A 23,831-nucleotide genomic window follows, 5' to 3' on the forward strand; every position below is an offset into this window, starting at 1 on the left:
TCAGTGTTGTTTTGGCGAGCTGATGAGATCATGGTAAGCTGGAGGGATGTAGTATCCTTGATCTCTGTTTATGGCTGGCTGAATTCTTTTGATGTCAATGGCTTCTCTAAATTTTCTGAGCTTGAAGTCTTTCTGGTTTCTTGTTAAGATGTTGACGTTGACACTCAAATCCACCCCAGCCATAATATTAAGTGGGACAACGTCAACATCTTAACAACAAACCAGAAAGACTTCAAGCTCAGAAAATTTAGAGAAGCCATTTACATCAAAAGAATTCAGCCAGCCATAAACAGAGATCAAGTTATCATCACTGGGTCAAACACTTCTGTTCAATTAATATATATAGTTTTCTTTAATCATGTAGGTATAACAATACTTTATATGGATAACAAAATGCTTCCAAATAAGGTGATCCCTCTGAGTTTTGAGGTTTATTTGTAAGGACCTGTGTCGGGCAAAATAATTATTGCATGTAACTATAATGGTAGTTTACTGATGTGGCTTCTGTATCTGAATAGCTACGTCCTTGCTGCCTGCCAAGATGACGTAATAACAACAAGCAACATCGACTGGGAATTACGATGGACAATTCAAAGAGGAAGATTACAAATGTCATTAGGCAATTTGTGTGCCATCTGATTCACAAAACGTTTAATAACACGAATTGGCGATTGATATGCTTTGACAGTAGCACTGGATGTCATATTTATGAGAAACATGTTCATGAATAGTGATGTTAAATGCTGCATCCTTTGGCACGCCAGAAACCTATGATTGTGGGTTCGAATACCAGTTCGCCCCAAATATGTTTCTAGGTTTGTCAGCACCATATCCGTGCTCGTGGGTTTCACCAAAGTGGTAAATGTCTGAGACCTGCATCACTTCGAGCTTTCCTCACACATTAAGCTGACACGCCTCGATATGACTGGAATAGTGTTAAAAGCAGCGTTGAACCCAACTCACTCACATAGTTCAGAATTACCATCAACTTTAATACACGTCTTCAGATATCATCAAATACGATTCTGGGTTCCTCTGTACGTTATTCATTAGATTTAATAAAATTTATAACTCAAATTGCTTGGCTTTAGCCAAATTCAGTAACTGCATTGCGACCTAAACCAGCTGTTACAAAGTTGAAAATGGCGGGCGTCAGCAAAACACGTTGCTACGCCCTGATCACAAATTGACACAGATATTGGTAAATATCGAGCTGCTAAGGGATTTTGATCTGTTTGTTGAAGAAGGAAGGTATGATTAATCTTTATCTTATGGTTAATCAGCGTAACTATGCTTAGAACGACAAATTCTTCAAAAGTTACGGTCAATGGAAAACTCTTGAAAAAGATAAACAAGATCGTTTTGACAGACATCGATGCTTATGAGGTACTGCCATATCCTAAACAATATAAATAACATGATGGCATTGAGATGTGATTATTCTCCGAGATAACAGTATGTTATGAAGCTCTATAACAGCATGCTATGATCCTCTGATAGATTTCTTACCAAAACGAATTACGAAACATTGAATTACGTGAAAACGAGGTTCGCAAAAATATACTGGTGTATACCTGCAAAACTTACACTGTCATATAACCATCAAAAATACAACAGGGAAATATGTAGGAAATATTTCTAATTTTTACATGCTGTCAGAACTTACACAATATTACAATAAAGATATTTTAATATTTATATATTCTTTGCGATGGTCATCACAATACATTATAAGTGTATAGATAGAATTATGAAAGAATGTTTCATAAAAAATAAGATGTGATTTGCCTATATACAAGGGCTGATCAAAAAGTTCTAAGCCTGACTAACTTTCAACTATGTACCATAATAAAGTGAACCAGTAAATGTAATACATTGTTTGAGTAGTTCATTGCAAGTGTTTTTGGTCTGTTTGTGACAGGTAACTACTAGATGGCATGGCTGTGAGGGGTGACAGGTAGCAGCTTGATGGCATGACTGTATGCTATGTCAAGTATCTACTTGATTACATGACTGTCAGTTGTTAGAGGTAACTACGTGATGGCATGATTGCATGCAGTGTGAGGTATCAATTTGACGTCATGAGTGTATGCTGTGGTTGGTAGCTACGATATTATATGACTGCATGCTATGCCAGGTAGCTATTTGATGACAATACTGTATGAGGTATCGGGTAGCTACTTGATGGCATGGCTGGATGCATGCTGACTGTAGATTAAAGGATATATCTTGTTTTTATTCCTGTTGGACGTTTTTCCTCCATTCGTCATTAATATTATTCGATATTTGGGTCACCGTCGCAATTTCGACGTTCAGTGTTGTTGGCGAGGACTGAACATGTGTGTCGTCATGATTTGCGTGGTGGTTTGTATGTAATTCATCGAATCAACACCCTGTTCTCTGGTTCCCTATTCAAAATCAAAAGTGCTGTCCAGCATGGCTGCTTCAATAACATAGCTTTCACATACTCTACGAGTTTCAACATGGCTTCCTTTTTTGAGATTTTGCTCATTTCGTTCAGATTCAAAGTTGTATGGGAAGCTGGTCGAACAGAAGAGGTTGCAGATGGATAAAGAAGCAGCCGAAAACGAGACGCAACATTTGGGTTGTTTTCTCTTTGAAAAGTCTCCTCAAACTTTGCCATATGAAGACCACACATCACATCTGTGGTTTGTTTAACAAAAGAACATGTTTTAGACATTCTGTTCTTTTTCTGTATGATGTTATATCCATATAACTCAAGAATATTTATGTTCTTTTCTTGTAGCATTCCCATTTGCAGAGGGCCCCAGTTAACAGTTTGTCCACTCTGACCATTTTTATTCCGCACATGCGCAAGGCCATCCATAAAACCATTCCCAGCACTGTAGTTTGATTGTCCAGCGTTTCCAAAGACCGGTGTTACAAACGAAAACAGCACAAAGTAGTGCAGTGGGAGATACTCTGTCAGGAGATGCAGGTTCCAGGATCCAGCAACCTTGGGAGAAGAAGCTGTGTGGAACTTCTCTCTTGTCATGCCCGGAAGTAGTCCATCCTCAAGCACAGCAGACCAAAAGAACACCCCTTTCAATGGGAACATCGGGAAACTAGTTTTCAACTCCGACAATGCTGATTTCAGCGCACTGATATCCTGAACATCAGCTTGCACTGATGTCACACTACATCCATAGTCCTTGGATATCTGTTCAATGTCTGCTTTTTTGTCATCGGTAGGATTACGTCTACTGAGAATTGCAACACATCCTGCTCCTTTGCTAGCCAAATACAAGACGCATTCCCATCCCAATCCAGTCAAACCTCCAACAACAAGATACATTCCAGTCTTATCAAACAGCATATCCTCTAGTATACCCACTTGTTCAGTTTGGAGGCTTGCATCGCTGTAAATATTCCATTCCTTTCCGTTTGGGTAGTTCGGTAAGGTCAAATGGTAGAGGCTGCGACACTGGAGAGTCACACAAGGACTTGAAACACAGCAACATTTCATCCACATTTCTGCTGCTGTCCTTAATCCAGCTGTACAAGTTTAGAATATGTGCCTCCATTTCATTGAATGAAAGAATTTCCAAAGACCTCACAATGGATACTTTCACTTGTAATCGGTCACATTTCACCAGTTTTAAAATGGAGGTTTTCATCATATTTTTGAAGCAGACAATACGCTCTTGACAATGCTATTTCTGAACAACCATTTGTGCTAGCTCTGCAGTTATCTGTATTGTAGATATGACCACTGGGCTTCCATGGTGGGATGGTATTTCATCAGGTGTCAACATTACAACTGTCTGTGTTTGTGTGGTCAACAAAAGAGCCTTCATTGCCTCAGCATACTTCTTCGTCTGGTGTGTGTACAGTATTGCAGTGGCTTTCATCAATTGATCAAATAATCATCAAATGCAATAAAGTCTCAGCATGTATCCAGTTTCATACTTGTTAAGGTACTTCATTTCCATCACAAATGATGTTCGGACACAGGTCTTTGGCATGACTAGATGTTGGTAGCAATTAACAGCTGTTGTATCCGTATCAGATGTCTCAGTTGAACTGCAACTGAATGGGTAGTGAACCTACCTTCTTCCACTGGCGTCTGAGATACTTGCCTTGAAATCTTAAGGAAAGTTTTGTAATAGTTTCTCTCGTTTTTGAAACTAAAATTGTTTCCATGCCATTTCTTTGCTGTTCAGTCAAACATATGGTGTAGTTATTATCAGTTGGTCATACACCTGTCCATAGAACTGTATGTGGTTTATCTTGATCTCTGGATAGTTTTGGATTTCTAAAACCCCGCTTATAACAATCTGAAACAGGTGTCCGAGTCTTCCTTCAGTTTTAGAAGCTTTATGGCCCGATGAAGGCCTGAATACCTTCATCAATACAAGCTTGTTCATCATGCCTCTTGTTCGCATTGAGGCGATCAACAGGAGTAGTTTCTGTCTTGATAAAGATTGGTATTTTGAGAATATTGTTGGACATGTAGAGGAGTAGAGATCTCAGTAACATGATTATATCCTCCAAGCATTTCTCCAGATACGAACCATCCTCTGTTTTCTCAGGCATTGCTTGAAATAGGACAGCCACTGCTGATGCCTGTTGTAGTTCAAGAGGAAAACTGCTCCCGAGTAAAGTGGAATTATCATGAGTTCTCCATGGCACTGAGGTGAGTGAGCTGTCACAATTGCAGAACATTTCATCTTGAAATGCGTTGCTGTTACAGGCTGAAACATCTTGATCTAGGCTGAATTTCAAAAGCAACGTTTCAGACATTAAATATCTCCACACCAATCACCTTCAACGTGAAAGCTGCAATGTGCGCGATGACCTATGCATCCATTGTCAGTAATGATAGTGTGTTTCTGTTTCTTGGATAACCTTAACATTGACGAGCATGTTCTTTGATATATTGTTCTTGACAACCTTTCAGAAAAAAATGGAAGCATCTCTTTGATGTTTGTTGCCACTGTAACAGGTGTTTGTAACATTCCATCAAGAACACCAGGATGAAGAACTGTAAGTTCCATTTCATTTCCAAGCTGGGATCCATTGTCAATCAAAGTAAGACTTTCTTTTTCAGCTACCTGGCTATTTTAGATAGCAGACATTATTACCCCATAGCTGAATCCAGCCTTGTCTAACTTCTTATAAATATCCTCCTTTATCAGCGTTTGCTTACATCGTCCTAATTGATAGCACATCCAGAGTTTGCCTGATCACTGCTTCTGCGTATGCTGTAGTATCTTTCCTGATAGCGACTGCCATCACACATTTGGGGATATATGTGTTATCCTTAATTTCAATGTTTGTAATGTGTCCCCTATTTAGGTTAAACAGCATTTTTAAAGACACGGATATGTTCACTACATTGTGTTCACTTAAAGCTATCCATTTGCAATGGAAAGTGCAGCCTCGGCATCCACGGCACCTGGAAGAATAATTGTTCCTTGCACCTTGTGCTCAAAAACACTTTTAAAACTGTTTGGATCAATAATTATTCTTGCAGATCCAGATTCAACAGTGCCCTTCAGAAACAGATGACCTCCCGAATTCTCTGTTCTACCCATAAGCATTTGGTGTTCAGTGTCAGATACCAATAGAACAGGTTTTCCATTGAAAACATAAGCTGGATAACTTGTTGCCTGCATCTGTTCATCAAAGAAACTGTTCCACCTGATGCTGACTCCAGGGGTATACAGTACACTCAGAGCATTATACATATCAATGTACTTTGATCCTTTGTGGATAGATGAGACAGTTGTTACATCCAGAGATGTGTGCTTGAAAATATCCCGTATGTGGGAATTTAATACTGGTTTGGGGCCTAACAAGATATTGTTATGGAAATTGTGAGCAGCCTTCATAATGGCATCACAGAACCTGACTGGTTCCCTTATGTTCCTACCCCAGTAGGTAACAGACCTTATGGCTTCTTCATTTAAGACTAGGTCAACTGATGAAATGAATTCTGTTTCCATCTTTGATGTTTGCAAAGGAAATAACACTTTGTCCAGCTGGTCTTTAGATGAAGCCATGGAGGGACTGTGGAAAGCTCTTGTAACAGGAAGTTCATAAAACAGTGTGTTACTGTCTGAAATATGCCCCAATTCCTCTTTGACTGACAGAACAGCCCTCTCATCGCCACTGATAGTACATTAGACTGGGCTGTAGTGAAGGGCGACAACTGCCTGATTGTGATGCTTCCTGCATGCTGTCTTTACTTGTTCAATGTCAACATTTCGGATAAGCATCATCTTTCTACTTGGCACCATAGCCAGGATCCGAGTCCTTTGGAGAATGACCCTGACAGCATCATAAAAGGACAGGATTCCACCAATGTGTGCTGCAGCCAACTCCCCCACTGACTGACCAACAACAGCTGCAGGCTTCACTCCCCCAGGATTCCCAGAGGTGAGCTAGAGACACCTGACAAGCAAAGGTGGCAATAGGAACAAACAAAGGATCTGTCATACCAAGAAAAATGAACACACCATGAGGTATGTAGATATACAATGATGTTTGCAGTCATACCCTGAAAAGAAAGTGAACACACCATGACGTATGCAGATATACCATGACGTATGCAGATATTCCCAGAAAAGTGAACACACCATGACGTATGCAGATATACCCAGAAACGTCAACACACCATGACGTATGCTGATATACCCAGAAAAGTGAACACACCATGCCGTTTGCAGGTAAACCCAGAAAAGTGAACACACCATGACGTATGCAGATATACAATGACGTATGCAGATATACCCAGTAAAGTGAACACATCATGACGTATGCAGATATCCTTCGATGTATGCAGATATCCCAAAAAAGTGAACACACCAAGACGTATGCATATATATCATGACGTATGTAGATACACTACTGCCTAGAAGTTCATTCCCCTTACACGCATGGGCAACGCGTTACGCAACCAGTGTGCATCGGGTTGGTCACGTGTGTGATACCCGTGTGCAACGCGTTGCACACGGGTGTGCTCCCCGTCCGCCACTCGTGTGCAACGCGTGACACACTCATTAGAGGGGGAACAAACTTTTGACCAAAGGAGGACCCGTCTTAAGCTGAACCTGGAGGTGGTAACAAGGAGAGAAAATTTTGTTATCCTGACGAAAAATGATAATACACATGTATTTGCTAATGTCTCCTTTCTTTATGTGATTTTGTGGGAATAACATGAATACTGTTGTGTTTAAATAGATCTGTCTTGTTTTAAACGACCATTGCTTCTAAATCCGATGGTGTTAAGAGAATACATGGTCCTGGAACATGTTATTGCAATTGAAATGCTTTTATTGTGATTTGACATTAACCGTCTGTAGTATGACTTTCAGTGATAATATGTATGAGGTTTGGCGGCGCATTGTTTTTATTGGACCCTAATTACTTTATGATGACTTGGACTCTTTACCTCAGCTCCATAGCCGTGAGGCTGGAAAAGAGCAGCATGTAATTAATGAGGGTGGGTTATATCATTGAGGATACACTTGAGGGAGAGAATACTAATTACCGTACTACAGGAAGAGACCTGTGTTTTAGCTGGCCGTTCGATAATGGCCGCCAGGAGAAGTGAGCTTTGACTGCGTCATCTAAAATAAATAATAAGATACAGCAGTGTTATTTTCACGGGTCTGTTGAATAAACTCCCAGCGCTACTGTCAATGTATCTTCTACTTGATCCTTGATACATCATTTTGGCATTCACAATATATAGTATTTCAACGTACAAAGGAGCACTGATCTAAAGCAATTCCGCGGGAGTAGTTGTTACCTGTGCATTACTCTATTTTCCCAGTGAGTACCCGGATGATATAGCAGAAATCTAGACTTGTTCGCGACCTGTGCTCGCCATTCGTAAGCGCATTTTTATTGAAAGTAGAAGGACGTATGATCACATTGATCAACAAAAATGAAATACAGTTTTGGAAATGTAGGTATATTTGTGGGGAGCATCGGTAATGGTGATGCAGTTTTGGTAAGTCACTTGCTTGGTAATTGTGCGATCTTTGTGTACACTATTTTGACTTGCAACACAAAGTAAATATTTCATCTGAACATTGCTTATTTTACCGTGTGTATATGTTTACATTCAAAATGTACACAGATTTCACTAAGGAAATTTATTAAACGCCTAAATATTCAGTTTATTTTAAAAATTAACTGAAAAATATGTCCATCTTTATTAATATGATAACGAATTCCAAATATTTGTTTATGTTTAATATCATCACCAAGTACAGTTCTGTATTGTTTGGCTTCTTTTCTTAGCATAATTAATATATTGTGATGTGTTTAAGCTCTTTTGATCGTCTTTATCATTTTTAGTCAGTCGGTTAAATAAATGAATGGATTATTCAGTCAATTTGTAAAATGACTGAAATATTTAGATATTTAATAAATTGCCTGAGTGAATCATATTTTACACATTGACTGTAACATATACACGCTTACAAGTGGTTGCGTGTTACCATGGTCACATAGCTGGTTGTGTCACCTGATTGGTTATGAGTGAGTGAGTTGGGTTTAACGCCGCTTTTAACAGTATTCCAGTCATATCACGGCGAAGTGATGCAGGTCTCAGACGTTTACCACCTGACGGGTATGGTGCTGCCAAACCTAGAAACATAATCGGGGCGAACCAGGATTCGAACCCACAATCATAGGTTTCTGGCATGCCCAAGGGACGCAACTCTGCACAGCAAATCGCGAATGGTTGTGTGTCACCTGGCTGGTTGTGTTCAGTTAAAAAGAAGGGGCAAACTTTCTTACTATCAACTCCTTAATACCCATCTCCTTCATGGTGAAGTGAGATTCACGATTTTGAAGATGGCGCAAAAGTATTTCTCTTGCTGTCACATTTAGAGTCGGAAGAGACCACCTGATCACTTTTAATGAGTGCCCTGTAGCGCACTAAAAAACAAATTTGTTTCCATCTCTGTTGTTTCAGCTTGTCCTTCGTCAACAGCCTGTTCCACAGTGTTGCTGCTGATGACTCTCTCTGGAAGACACAGTGTGATAAATGTTTCTTGCTGCAGGAGTAAGTCTTACCACTGCTCACAAATAGGTTGGCTGGTTGGTTGGTTTGTTGTTTAACGCCTCACTCAACAATATTCCAGCTTAGAAACGGCGGTCTGTAAATAATCGAGTCTGAACCAGATAATCCGGTGATTGATATTATGAGCATCAATCCACGCAATTAGGATCGATGACATGCATCAACCAAGTCAGCAAGCCTGACCACCCATTCCCGTTAGTCGCCTCTTTCGGCAAGCATAGTCGCCTTTTACGGCAAGCATGGGTTGCTGAAGACCTATTCTACTCCGGATCTTCACGGGTCCACAATTAAGTAGCATCTGATGTAGGACGCATTGTACATGTTCCCATCCTCTACCATATATAACAGTCCAGTATTCATGCAATGGAATGGATTTCAGAATCCGGATGTTGATTTTGTGCCCCAGTATCCTTTAGTGTTTTCATTTCAGCACTTTTTTCTTATATTTTTATTTCACCTGAACCAAAATTTTGTAAGATCACTTCCAGGAACTTCCTGATGTATCTCTATTTCCATGGAAACTCCTCCTCTATGCATCTCTGTGTTTCCAGATCATTTCCGGATGTCTCTATGTTTCTGTGGAACTTCTTATATCTCTGGGTATTTCTTCTGACAGATGCCCTGAGGAAAGTTCATGGAAGGAGTTGTTTGTCAAGTATTATGGAAACTATGGCGATGTCCTCGGTGTCTACCCAAAGATTCGCACAGCATGGAACAAGATCATGGGCTACCTGAAGAAGTATGACAAGGTCATCACTGGCTCGCTCCTTCGTAAGTCCCAGGATGCCAAGTTGCCTTTCTTGTGTGTGTGTGTGTGGTGGTGGTGTGTGTCTGTCTGTCTGTGTGTTATGTATTAATGTGTGTGTTGTCTAGTAATGTGTGTCTGTCTGTGTGTGCATGCGTGTCTGTCTGTCTCTGTGTGTATCTGTGTGTGTGTTTTTCTCTCTCTCTCTGTGTATGTATGTCTGTATCTGTGTGAGTGTGTTTCTCTGTGTGTTTGTGTGTGTTCTGTATCAATGTGCTTCTATGTGTGTCTGTACATGTCTGTCTCTGTGTGCGTGCATGTCAGTGTACGTGCGTGTCTGTGTGGGGGTGTCTGTATGCGTTTCTGTATGTGTGTCTGTGTATGTGCTTGAGAGACTAAAACCACACAATGGCACAATTATCTACACACTGAAGCACTATTCTGGTTGGCTACGAGATCCATTCCCTATTTTGAGCACCTGCTATAACATGGAAAGAATCACAGAAGTAGGGACTCGACTATACTTTAATCCCAGTTTATCTGCCCAGTCACATCAGAAATTCTATCAGCAAAGATGATCCTCTGATGCTGCTTTCTGAATTTTCAGCTCCAGCCACTGAGGAACAGTTACGGGAGGCAGAGAATAAACTGGGCTGCCGTTTCCCCGATGATATGAGGTGTTCCCTGAAGATTTATAATGGACAGAAACAAGGGGCTGGGCCAGGGTAAGTGGCTTCTTGTACAAGCTGCTCAGGACATTTTCAAGTTATGGGAAACATTAAGACCTCTTTTTATATGTTTACATGAATGACATCTGACATGTTTTCTTTCTGTCACTTGCAAAATTTGGACATGATCTAGTATAGGAGTATGCCTCAAAGAATATATAAACTTTTGAGGCAAATGTGTCCATGTCTTTACCAACATCTAAGAAATTCAGCTTTAGCCAAGCATTTGTTCATTTTCAGATATTAGGAAAATTCTTACTGCAAAATTCTAGAATTGGCAGTTTGCTCATGTTTTTGCCATACATTTTGGTGTTTATTTTTTTGCGTGTTTAAAAAAACAGCATTGTAATTCTCATTCATAAGAACACAGGTCATTAATTATGTGATGACATGTAAATGGTTTGCTTGTATCTTGAACAATTCAGATTTAGTTGGTCCAGAAAGGGTCCTTTTCATACCGTTTAGTTTAAAGAAATCAATGATTTTAGTGTAAAATATAAACATCCTATCAAAGAAATGTTTGTACATATGTTATAAGAAGGCTGTCATGTTTAAATAACCACATTTCATGACACATCATCGAAGTGTGTCACCAGTGTCTTGGCAATATCATTGGTACAGGCAAACCATTGGCTACTATGTGAGCATAGAACCCTGTCATGATCGTATGGAATGATATTCTAATGAAACACGGTCAAACCCAAACCGTTTCTTGTATGGGGATCCCCATCCAAGACCTAATCGGAGTCCACAGTCAGTGTTCCACCAGTCCCAATCAAAGACCTAATCGCAGTCCACAGTCAGTGTTCCACCAGTCCCCATCCACGACCTAATCATGGTCCACAGTCAGTGTTCCACCAGTCCCCATCCGCGACCTAATCATGGTCCACAGTCAGTGATCCACCAGTCCCCATCCACGACCTAATCGTAGTCCACAGTCAGTGTTCCACCAGTCCCCATCGAAGACCTAATCGCAGTCCACAGTCAGTGTTCCACCAGTCCCCATCCACGACCTAATCATGGTCCACAGTCAGTGTTCCACTAGTCCCCATCCACGACCTTATCGCAGTCCACAGTCAGTGTTCTACTAGTCCCCATCCACGACCTAATCACAATTCACTGTCAATGTTCCACCAGTCCCCATCCACGACCTAATCGCAGTCCACAGTCAGTGTTCCACTAGTCCCCATCCACGACCTAATCATGGTCCACAGTCAGTGTTCCACCAGTCCCCATCCACGACCTAATCATGGTCCACAGTCAGTGTTCAATCAGTCCCCATCCACGACCTAATCATGGTCTACAGTCAGTGATCCACCAGTCCCCATCCACGACCTAATCATGGTCCACAGTCAGTGTTCCACTAGTCCCCATCCACGACCTAATCGCAGTCCACAGTCAGTGTTCCACCAGTCCCCATCAAAGACCTAATCGCAGTCCACAGTCAGTGTTCCACCAGTCCACATCCACGACCTAATCACAGTCCACAGTCAGTGTTCCACCAGTCCCCATCGAAGACCTAATCGCAGTCCACAGTCAGTGTTCCACCAGTCCCCATCCACGACCTAATCATGGTCCACAGTCAGTGTTCCACTAGTCCCCATCCACGACCTTATCGCAGTCCACAGTCAGTGTTCCACTAGTCCCCATCCAAGACCTAATCACAATTCACTGTCAATGTTCCACCAGTCCCCATCCACGACCTAATCGCAGTCCACAGTCAGTGTTCCACTAGTCCCCATCCACGACCTAATCATGGTCCACAGTCAGTGTTCCACCAGTCCCCATCCACGACCTAATCATGGTCCACAGTCAGTGTTCAATCAGTCCCCATCCACGACCTAATCATGGTCTACAGTCAGTGATCCACCAGTCCCCATCCACGACCTAATCATGGTCCACAGTCAGTGTTCCACCAGTCCCCATCCAAGACCTAATCGCAGTCCACAGTCAGTGTTCCACCAGTCCCCATCAACGACCTAATCGCAGTCCACAGTCAGTGTTCCACCAGTCCCCATCCACGACCTAATCGTAGTCCACAGTCAGTGTTCCACCAGTCCCCATCCACGACCTAATCACAGTCCACAGTCAGTGTTCCACCAGTCCCCATCGAAGACCTAATCGCAGTCCACAGTCAGTGTTCCACCAGTCCCCATCAAAGACCTAATCATGGTCCACAGTCAGTGTTCCACCAGTCCACATCCACGACCTAATCATAGTCCACAGTCAGTGTTCCACTAGTCCCCATCCACGACCTAATCGCAGTCCACAGTCAGTGTTCCACCAGTCCCCATCCACGACCTAATCATGGTCCACAGTCAGTGTTCCACTAGTCCCCATCCACGACCTTATCGCAGTCCACAGTCAACGTTCCACTAGTCCCCATCCAAGACCTAATCACAATTCACTGTCAATGTTCCACCAGTCCCCATCCACGACCTAATCGCAGTCCACAGTCAGTGTTCCACCAGTCCCCATCCAAGACCTAATCGCAGTCCACAGTCAGTGTTCCACCAGTCCCCATCCACGACCTAATCGCAGTCCACAGTCAGTGTTCCACCAGTCCCCATCGAAGACCTAATCGCAGTCCACAGTCAGTGTTCCACCAGTCCCCATCCACGACCTAGTCGCAGTCCACAGTCAGTGTTCCACCAGTCCCCATTCACGACCTAGTCGCAGTCCACAGTCAGTGTTCCGGCAGTCCCCCCCCATCCACGACCTAATCGCAGTCCACAGTCAGTGTTCCACCAGTCCCTATCCACGACCTAGTCGCAGTCCACAGTCAGTGTTCCACCAATACTTGTGTTTTTCAGGTTGCTTGGCTGGATTGGAATATCAACTCACTTCAGATCAGAAAAAACTCTTGGATTGCAAAACTATTGCTGAGAATTTCCTCGTAAGTTTCCATTCGTACATATTGATTCTTAGGTGAAGCTGTTTGAAATAGTCTCATTGGTCCACTTGCACGAAGCAATCTTAGCACTTTGATGATTATAACCATGATAACTCCCATACTCAAACATAAAGACGAGGACAGTTGTAGTGCTAAGATTGTTTTAGCAGGTGCGCCTTTATTAGATCCAATTACAACATACAATATTTACACTTGTGGTTTAATGTTTCAAAGGGAAGAAAATGTATGTTAGATTACAGTTCGTTAAAGAGATATGTATGTTTGTGGTTTTATGGACAAACGTATCACAGAGGTGAAAACAATGTGTCTTTTTAAGATATCATTTGGTTGTATTTATATTAACACCTTCATTTAGATTTGAAAACATTTTTTTGATTTTGCATTCTGATGCTTTTTGTACTGACCAAGATTTGGTCTGCGCTGTTTTGAAACATGATGTTGATTTAGTCTGCGCTATTTTGAAACGTGAAGTTGATTTAGTCTGCGCTATATAGAAACACACCACAAGGCTGCGATGTTGTCACAGATGATGGAGAAATGTATTGAAACATTATGAATGTCGGTAAGTTCATTGTCAACTGATCTCGATGTATATATGGCGTGACATACCCTGTGTTCAAACCATAGGCCATAGGCTCACACACACCGTACATCACACCATATGCCCTGAGGGATCGGTTAACAACATATTTACCTTACCAATGATCATTGTACAGGTCCAGAATATATGTCCTCAGTTTCACTCAGTTAACAAAACTCATCACAGACCGAGTAATGACCAAGTTACTTCCCTTTACCCAGTGCATTCGGATAGACATCGGTTCATTTCTGAAACTCAATGAAATAAGTAAGTTACCTAACATGTGTACTGATTGATTTCTCAGCAGGTTACATGAAATTCATACCAATGTAGCAGGGCGTGGAGTCATCCCACAGATGACATCCTTACCTTGTCAGCTTGCTGACGGGGTTAACCTCTTTGGTCATGTGGACAAGGTGTCCGACCTCGGATCAGAAGGTCCGTGGTTTGAATCCCATCACGGGACTCAGAAGTTTTATGGCCGCTACACTAACATGGAAACAAGGAAAATATTTGCCAGCTCCAGTCAGAAGATAGTATTTTAATGTAAGATAACACGTGTCACCAATGCTTCTTGGCAGGTTACAGACGATGCCCCCCTCCCTTGGTGCACGCCCATCACCTACTGCTGCATGACACAGCGCTGCCAGCTGATGAGCTTCAGGGACGAGTTTGGCATTCCCAATGGCCAGATATTCTTCCCCTGTGCAGATGAAGATTCGAAAGACGATGATCTGGATGCCTTCATATGTGGTTTGTTTGAATATATGTAGATTGTAGTTTTTGACCCAGTGAATAAATTGACTAATGTCAGTCAATGTTAAAGGATGTGAGTCATGATGGGCAGAGTGCCTTGAATGCTGTGTTCAAGTGGGCCCTCTTCTTCTAAGATTTACCCTTTTCGACATAATAAGCGCCCAGGGCACTCTCAAAATTAGAAATAGGGGGCTCTTCTTGTTAGAATATTATTTTGGTGAAAAACAACAGTTGAAAGATCGTAAATTTCGTGGTTTATGCTGTCAGCCTGAAATGTTTATATACGGCAGATACGTTTTTCCAGAATTTAATTGCCCATAATTAAGGATGCATATAACACACATATTATACTCGAATAAATAAGTCTTGTGTACATTGATCAGTCAGAAGGGGTGCCATGGGCGGATGCACCCCCGCAACCCCCCTTTTTATTTCGAAAAAAATCTTTTTTTCTGTATAAATTACCACCAAAGATAATAAATAGATCCCCCCTTTTCAAAAAAGCTGTATCCGCCCATAGGTGCTAATTGGAATTGTTCACTAGCCAATATATTAACAAATATCGCAGTGGGCGCTTATTAGAGCGGGGCGCTTATTACATCGAATACGGTAGTTGTTTTTCTTGCGATGCCACGGAATCTATCCTTAATGTTGAAAAATTAATAAAAAAAACTGTTTGACTGTAAATATTCTCATTTTGGATATATGTTTCTGTAATTTAGTTTTCCTCCAACATCAAGCTTACACACCGTGATATACTGTATTTTCTTGAGTATAGTGCACACTTTTTTCCAAAAAAACACAGCTGTGTAGAAGGAGGTGCGCATTATACACGCCATGATGAGTTTTGATGTTTTACCTGAATTACTGTTCAAACTGGCGTTAACCTCGCCCACTTAACTCAGCTGTCTCTATTTTACTATTGAGTAAAAGATCCCTTGAACATTTGTTCTCAAAATAAGCATGATAAGATTTTGATAATGTTTTCTTTGTATTACTTTGTCTTTGTTATTTTATGACCTGCACCAATTCTGGTTTAGAATATGTCGCAAGGCACTTTGTTTGTGACCAGGGGTGACTATATGGATCAGGTGGACATGCTCGAGGACTTAGTGGATTACATGTTATCTTACCCTGATTATGTTGAACACTGCTGATTACATCAATCACTGGATTGTCTGGTACAGACGATGATGTAAAGGCTGTATGTATATAGCCTGGGATATTGCTGTGTGCTGAGTTAAGTAACAAACAAACAATACTCCATGATCAGCCCGACGGTATATACATATGAATTGGCTTCATGTTTGTATGACAGGCAACAACTACACGGAATGGCTGGAGGAGCTAGCAGAGATTATGGACAAGGAAATCTTCTACAGAATCAGGGGCTGTCATTTCAGGTCTGTACTATGTAATCTGTTGGAACAAATGTGCAGTTCGCTGGTGTGCAGCAATACACGGGAGTGGAATTTTGCCTTAACATTACTGAATTGGTTTGTTGATTCTGCCAACCCTAACATATTTTATATGAGGCAATTTTAATTCTTTGAATTAATATGGGTACTTTGTGGATATAGGAGTGACAAAAAATGGGGCCATGGCCATATGACACACAGTTGAACCAATCAACTCAACTCGAAAGGGTGCACGGGAATCCTCACATTGAGACGCCAAACGCTAACACCGTATATGGCGTGCGTGATTCCCATGCAACCTTTCGAGTTGAGTTGATTGGTTCAACTGTGTCATGTTGCCCTGTGACGCAGGGGTAGCATTATGCAGATGGCTGTTTCAATGAATGCTCGTTCCACCCGTGACGAACAGGTCTGGTTGTTGATGAAATATAGTGATAGCTAAATAGACAGATATTTTATTCATGCACCGATTGTCTTTGAATGTAATATCCAGTTATGTATGACTGTTTAATAATCTCATACCAACTTTGACTGGAGTAGGTCCGATAGTTTTTCAGATATTGTAGTAAACATTGGTACCTTAAATTACCTTCCCGACTATATCTGTGGAAGTATGCTTCATTTCTGGTACTTCCTGAATTAGATAACTGTTGTTGTTTTTTGTGTCCATTAGGATAAAGCACTTAGTCAACATTGTGCAAAACCATACAAGAAATGCCAATAAATACAATTTCACAAACCGCAACCGGACCCAACTTGGCGCCATTTTGAGTTATTGAAAAATGTGCATACGACAGTAATGAGCAAGACATGATTTGATTGGAAGAGATACAGCAGACATCGAGTGTAAAACCCGTGTCTCATGTCTGTTGATCGCAGGTGACAATTGTGGAAGAGTTGCTTCCCTTCCATTGAGAAATCCATCAATGTTTTGTGTTGGCAAATTATTAAAAAAATATTTTTTAAAAATTCGAAATGAGGGAAAATTCTGTCAGGCGGATGGATCTGTAATACACGATAAAAAATAGGTCTGTCCTAAGTTATGAAAATAATAATTGTGTGTACCATAGATTAATATTGGGCAAGACTGACAAGACAGATGTTAGGAACGCTCCTCACATCAGGCACATGGTAACAAATTGAGATCACCTTCTGACAAACAAAGAAAATCTGAACTCTCTCCTTTATTTTTTTTTCCTATCTACCAACTAGGATATTTTACAAACGAATCCAAACATCGAGAAAGTAAAAACAGAGGTCTTGCTTTAAAATGCTAGCGTGTTTAATTTATTTTGAAGGTGATGTTTATGTATAACTTGTCTGTTTACGTGCAGCCAAACATAACTAGGTAACATGTTTCTTGTAACGAGGACAAATAAAGACAGAACCCTGGGACAGTTATGCCAGGACACTTGAGATGTGGTTCCTCCTCAGTGATCATCATGTCTTTATACATGTCAGAGTAGAAGAATGAAGTGTAAACATTTTAGCATGTGTTGTTTGTGTTACAGGTTTCTAGATGTACCTGACTGTGTGAGTGTAACAAGAGGCAAGTTCACAGTGAAGGCAGGCTCGTGCTTTATGCCAGACCTCAGCACCGTTCATCCCCCGAGCTTCTTCTACGTCTACAGAATAACGTAAGTACTGTGCATCCCTGAGCTTCTACGTCTACAGAATAACGTAAGTACTGTGCATCCACAAGCTTCTTCTACGTCTACAGAATAACGTAAGTACCGTGCATCTCCGAGCTTCTTCTACGTCTACAGAATAACGTATGTACCGTGCATCCCCTAGCTTCTTCTATGTCTACTGAATAACGTAAGTACCGTGCATCCCCGATCTTCTTCCATGTCTACAGAATAATGTAATTACCAACCTTAGCACCTTGCTACCCTCAAAAGCATCTTGTATGTCAACAGACTAACATAAGTACCCACCTGAGCACCTTAGCGAGACATCACAAGTAATTTCCACTCTGATTAATTAATATTCTCCTCATGTGTGCAGTATGATAAGAAGCGCTACCTGTATGACACAGTGTGTTTGTTTGAAGGATGAAGATGCATGACGATGCCCCCGTGTATGAGTCCTGTCAGCTGTTGTCGCGGTACTGGTCCATCACCGACATGGATGTTAATGAGGAAATTGTGGAGGGGCCAGGAGTTGTAGGTGCGTATTTGTAGTCATGGTTGACTGGTTCGCCTGAATTATTAAAGGGTATGCAACAAGCGAGGTGAATGTAATCAATATGTGACACCATTTGCATTTTGTAGTCTTCTTCATATTGTTGCAAACATATCACATTGTCTGGTCCAGACTCAATTATTTACAGACCGCTGTCATATAGCTGGAATATTGCTGAGTGCGGCGTTAAACAACAAACAAACCAAACCAAACCAAAGATTCAGTTAAATGTTTTTTTTATTTGTTTGAAAAAGGAAGGTGAACACCCCTGTGCCGGCCTTGAATTAGATTTACTCTTGAAAAGACCTTCAATTTTCTGGACCAAGCACCCTCTGAAGTCAATAACTTTAAAAGACATGTATGATTTTATGGTTAAGAAAAATCTTATAAAAATCTTGTACAAACTTGGAAGAAAACATGAACATGTTCGTCAGCTGGTTCCACTGCTGGGACGTGAGGAAAGCTTTCAGCTTCTGGCCAGCAGGTGGCAGCCCAAAATAGTAGGACAAATCTGTACCATTGCCAGTTACGAGCATACATGGGTACTGTACTTTGACTTCTATAAACATGACATCATGTCTACACCTTGAAAGTATTCAAGCAATTAATTTGTTTGGGACGTTAATAATTACAGCAAACGTTTCTGCTCTGGTTAAGTGTAGCGAGAACAATTGTAGTCTCACAAACAGACTTCACATAGGATGTCATTTGTTAACATTGGATACAAAGGACCAGTGAGTTTTGTGTTTAGTGTCGACCAATCACACCCTGTGAGAAATTGGCCACCACCTGTCTATTCATTTAGGTAGACAGGAGCCCAGTCTTACATGTTTGTCGTTAGTAACCATAGAGTTATCTCCCTTCAGTTAGAATCAGTTATACCTGAATTTGTTACAGATTGTTTGGAAGGGCCAGAAGCATGGTACCAGTACTTTATATTTAATCCTTTTGGGGCAAGTGTGATAAAATGTTTTTATTTGCTTGGCATTGAATTTAGGGGATGGATCCTTGAAAAGGCCAATACTTTTTTGACTGAAATTCTGTATGAACCATTTATTAGGATTTTGATGTTATTGATTTCTCCATGTTTTCCTGACAATGATTGTGCTGAGGGCTCAGTTGGACTAAACTATCTTAACACTAAGACTGTCTTAAGGTGCAGGGTACCTTTGTACAAAACAAACTTAGTGCTAAGACTGTCGTATGTCTATGTTAAGGTATGAGAGTTACAATCACCTAAGCGCTAAGATTGCTTTGTACAAGGGCACCCAGGAATATAAGACAGTCATGGTGCTAAGATCACTTTGAGCTGGCTGTCAGTGTCATTCAGTCGACACAGGTGAAAACTGATTCCGTTGCCATGGTTTCATGTGAGTTTCTATTGATACAGGTGGAAATCTGGTTTGGTTGTCATGGTTACATGTCACATTTAGTTGATACAGGTGAGGACCTGATTCTGTTGCCATGGTAAAATGTCAGTATCTATTGCTACAGGTGAAAACCTGGTTATGTTAAATGTCAACTTCTGTTGATACAGATAAAATGTGATTCAGTTACCATGGTTACATGTCAGTTTTTGTTGACACAGGTGAAAATCTGGTTCTGTTACCATGGTTACATGTCAGTATCCATTGCTACAGGTGAAAACCTGTTTATGTTAAATGTCAACTTCTGTTGATACAGATAAAATGTGATTCCCCTACCATGGTGACGTGTCAGTTTATTTTGATACAGGTGAAAACCAGGTTCTGTAAAGTATCAACTTTGATACTGGTAAAAACATGATTCAGTTGCCATGGTTACATGTCAGTTTCTGTTCATACAGGTGAAAACCCAGTTCTGATTCCTGGAGAGGAATATTCTTGGGAGAGTGGAACGACATTCCCTACAACATATGGCAACATGAAGGGCTATTTCACTATGACAAGTCTCAATAAAGGTGAGCTGAAGATCAGTGGAACTGTCCGATGTGCCGCTGGGGCAGGGACAGTTGGTCTGTATGGTATTCCTGTAGTTGTGTATTTTCAGCTGCGATTTATGAATCGCTTAGAGAAAGAAAATTAATCGTTCATCCTGGGGTCTGCAACAGTTTGAAGCGCTTACGCACTCTTTCAAAATCGCGTTGCAACTCTTGCTTTGTTGCCTTGACTTAATGAAAAATGTAATAGGAGAGGCTCGATGACGAGCTGATGAAATTTATGACTACTTTGTAGATATGGAGCAGACTGAGGATGATTCGATGTTAGCTTTTGCTCATTTCCCGGTTGATCCAGTCAAGGATTTCTTGTTCCGCTGTCAAAGTCAGCCGCCATTTACGTTTGAGTACAAAGTGCCCTCAGCCAGCGATTGTTTCACTTGCAAGCGGCTGAACGTTAGTGCACTCTTGTAAGGCGAATTGCTGTACATCACTTTCAAGAGATTGGTGCTTTGCAACGCACCTCTTTTCTTGCTTTAAGTTGTAAAAGTCTTCTAATTTGATTAATCATGTCGAGTGTACTTTGGATAAGGTACTGATTTTGATCTATGCGAAACTTGTGTCCATAAGAGGTGTTTTGATTGGTTGTTAATTTCAAGAATTCGGTTCTGTTTTGTGATGGTGATGGTTATGAAATTGAAACGGAATGAAGCTATGTTGGTTATTGGGTCCAGAGTATTCACCACTACAGAATGGAGATATGATGCTCATGAAATTACATTTTTTAACATGGCTTGTTAATTAAAATAACATTTGTTACCGACTGACTTGCCTTTGCATGTGTTTGTGATGGGTACACCAGTGGTGCAGGATACACTCACCTTTTCATAAACTCCAGGTATCATCGCTATTTGACAGTGATTCAAAAACACATGTTGATGATAAAGTTGAATTGTACAATTCACTCTGTTTGGGGCAAAGATTTCTTAAGGGTAGGGAAAAGGTTTTGTCGCTGTTATTATTGTATATTTCCTGTTATCCACTGCTATCAAATGTCAATGGCGTCTAACCATTCAGTTGATTTAAGTACACACTATTTGCACATATATAAATAGGTTTGTCAAGTTGTGCTTCATTTATGTAGAGGTAATGGGAAATTTTGTATTGTTAGGTGTTTTCCTTGAAACAAGTAGAACTAAAAAAAGTTGACAACTTGACCAAGACACTTTGTTTGCTACGGTTCTTGTGAAAAAGAAAACTCGTCAAGATTTTCGTGGAATTTGTTTGGGCCAATATTTTGAATCAAATTGTACTGGGACAATGAGTAAGTTGTGATAAACTAACTGTGATAAAGCCTTGCATGCACATGACTGTGGGGAGGTGTGTGTCTGTGTGTCTGTCTATATGTCTGTGTATGTCAGTGTGTGTGTCTGTGTGTATGAGTGTCTGTGTGTGCATCTTTCCTCATGTATGTGTCTGTGCGAGTGTGTCACTGTCACTCTGTCTGTCTGTCTGTGTGTGTGTTTCTGTGTCTCTGTGTGTCTGTGTTTGTGTGTGTATGTGTGTATGCGAGTGTGTCACTGTGTCTGTCTGTCAGTCTGTCTGTGTCTCTGTGTGTGTATGTGCTCACACACAGTTGAGGGATTATCAGCTATTCTCCTTGCCTCTTCTGCACAACATGCTGAAACTTTAAAATAAAGATACAGCCTATGCCACAGATTTCTTGGCTTCCAATCCGGGTTTTAACAATTATCAGAGTCCAACACAAACAAGTATGCTTTCCAACTTTGTTTTGACATGTTATTTCAGACACCGAATTCCGCATAGAGTGTCCAGTGTTTCACATGAAATGTCAGCCTTACGAAACGTCAGCGCAGCGGAAGGAGAGAGTTGAAGAAAGAAAGAAGAATTTGTAAATAGCTCCAGGATGTCCTTCAGCTGCATGATGTTTAGCAGGATTACTGCGGACACATTCTCCCTGACCTGAACGCCCAGGCCCCATCTCGGTCGAAGTGACGATGGGTAGCGAGCGACGAGATATCAAAGTCGGGATAGGGATGCTGGAGTGGAACCGGAAGGTGGTTGGACTGATGTGGATCGGAGATCAGCAGCCAGCAGAGATGGCGATTCTGATTCATGTTGTACATAGGCACAGGGACACAAAGATGTCATACATGTGTGCTCAAGAATCTGTTCGAATTCTGGTACTTACAGGATTAAAACAGTGCTGTTACTGTGAACTCAATAAGAACATGTACAATTTTATGGATAACAACTTCTGGTTCATTGCATTTGGGGATGTTTTGATGTAGATTCTTATCTACTCACCATCTTCCAGAATGCCAATCAAACAGTTGCTGTGAACATGATATCGGAGCCCACAGATATATCTTTCAGCATGTGGCTTGTACCTTATGCTCATGTCATGATTACACCAGCTTCAAGAATCTTGTTTTCATTGGTTTGGTTCGTACACAACAGTCACAAAGTGTCTATTTTGTTGATTGTTTTTTGTTTGATGATTCCTATTTGTCATGTTCAACCAGACATCACTGAAAAGTTGGTATTTACACAAGACCTTCTTGAAAATATGTGTAGGGTTGTACAGAGCTGTTTTGTTGGGTTTTTTTAGGGGGGGGAGAATGTTTGATTTGTTCCATTTTGGTAAAACTCTTGTTAAAGACATAGTTGTGAATAATGGTTGTTATCATCGAGAGAAAGGAATTTAAAAAAGGCGAAATAATAGAGGAAAATTTCAAGCAATGATAACTAATAATGAAAAGCTACTTAATTTCCAAGGCCAACTATTATGTTTGGACCCGATCATGTCAGTTTGGTGTTTCAGTTTCAAGATTATCTTGGTCAATAAGAAGGAGACAAAAAAACAACATGCTACTGTTGATGTAGGTTTTTTTACCTTAGTAAACTCTTGGCACATAACTTCTTTCAGTGGCATTTAGAAGTTGGTGTGATGAAGTAAGACGAGTGATATCACTTGCTTGATAAAGGTGTTAGGATCTACACCGAAACGTCGCACTAATTGTAAAAAAGAAGATGTTCATCCATAGAACTCGTCTTACTTCTTGGCACATATATTTTAAACCAAATTCAAACGAAAAACTGTTTATTGTATTGGAGAATATTTTCAGTCATCTTTTGAAAATATTTACTTCTGCATAATTAATGGTAGGCTATTCATTAAAGAAGAAATTAACATGGTCAGGCTCTTGTGAATTCATCTCCAAGCAATCTGAGATCCCCATGAAGGAGTTGCGATCGTCTCAAGGTAGCTGGAGCTTTGTGGTGGGAACATGCTGGGAATTTCCACACAATCAGTATGCGGTTTGTGTTTACATACAATTCCTGTTCATATATGTCTATAGTATGTTATTTAAGTATTTCATCATGTTATGCAGTGGTAAAACTCATATTTTTGGTTCAGTGTTAATATATTTAACAGTGAAAAAGGATTATAAATTTTGAACTTTTTCCGAAATATATCTGCAGCCCCACTTAAACAAGGCATTCCT

The 23,831-nt window shown here is 40.8% G+C and overlaps 3 protein-coding genes across 3 annotated transcripts; 2 read left to right on the forward strand and 1 right to left on the reverse strand.

The window, feature by feature from the left end:
• Positions 1-3,337, reverse strand: LOC125373031 (highly reducing polyketide synthase ZEA2-like). The gene is made up of 2 exons (XM_048383838.1): positions 2,815-3,337; positions 1-209 (listed from the first exon to the last, which is right to left on the reverse strand). The coding sequence occupies exons 1-2, from the start codon at positions 3,335-3,337 to the stop codon at positions 1-3; spliced, it is 732 nt and encodes a 243-aa protein (XP_048239795.1).
• A 2,494-nt stretch (positions 3,338-5,831) lies between these two features.
• Positions 5,832-23,241, forward strand: LOC125373032 (F-box only protein 3-like). Its single transcript, XM_048383839.1, has 11 exons — positions 5,832-5,900; positions 6,341-6,402; positions 8,954-9,043; positions 9,678-9,832; positions 10,414-10,532; positions 14,610-14,781; positions 16,103-16,187; positions 17,714-17,839; positions 18,256-18,371; positions 20,212-20,325; positions 22,111-23,241. The coding sequence occupies exons 1-11, from the start codon at positions 5,832-5,834 to the stop codon at positions 22,215-22,217; spliced, it is 1,215 nt and encodes a 404-aa protein (XP_048239796.1). The 3' UTR covers positions 22,218-23,241.
• Positions 14,543-16,359, forward strand: LOC125373520. Its single transcript, XM_048384638.1, has 2 exons — positions 14,543-14,781; positions 16,103-16,359. The coding sequence occupies exons 1-2, from the start codon at positions 14,661-14,663 to the stop codon at positions 16,327-16,329; spliced, it is 348 nt and encodes a 115-aa protein (XP_048240595.1). The 5' UTR covers positions 14,543-14,660; the 3' UTR covers positions 16,330-16,359.
• Positions 23,242-23,831: the final 590 nt, after the last annotated feature.

Source organism: Haliotis rufescens, unplaced genomic scaffold (assembly GCF_023055435.1).
Source record: "Haliotis rufescens isolate VD_foot unplaced genomic scaffold, xgHalRufe1.0.p SCAF_5, whole genome shotgun sequence".
Classification (NCBI taxonomy): domain Eukaryota; kingdom Metazoa; phylum Mollusca; class Gastropoda; order Lepetellida; family Haliotidae; genus Haliotis; species Haliotis rufescens.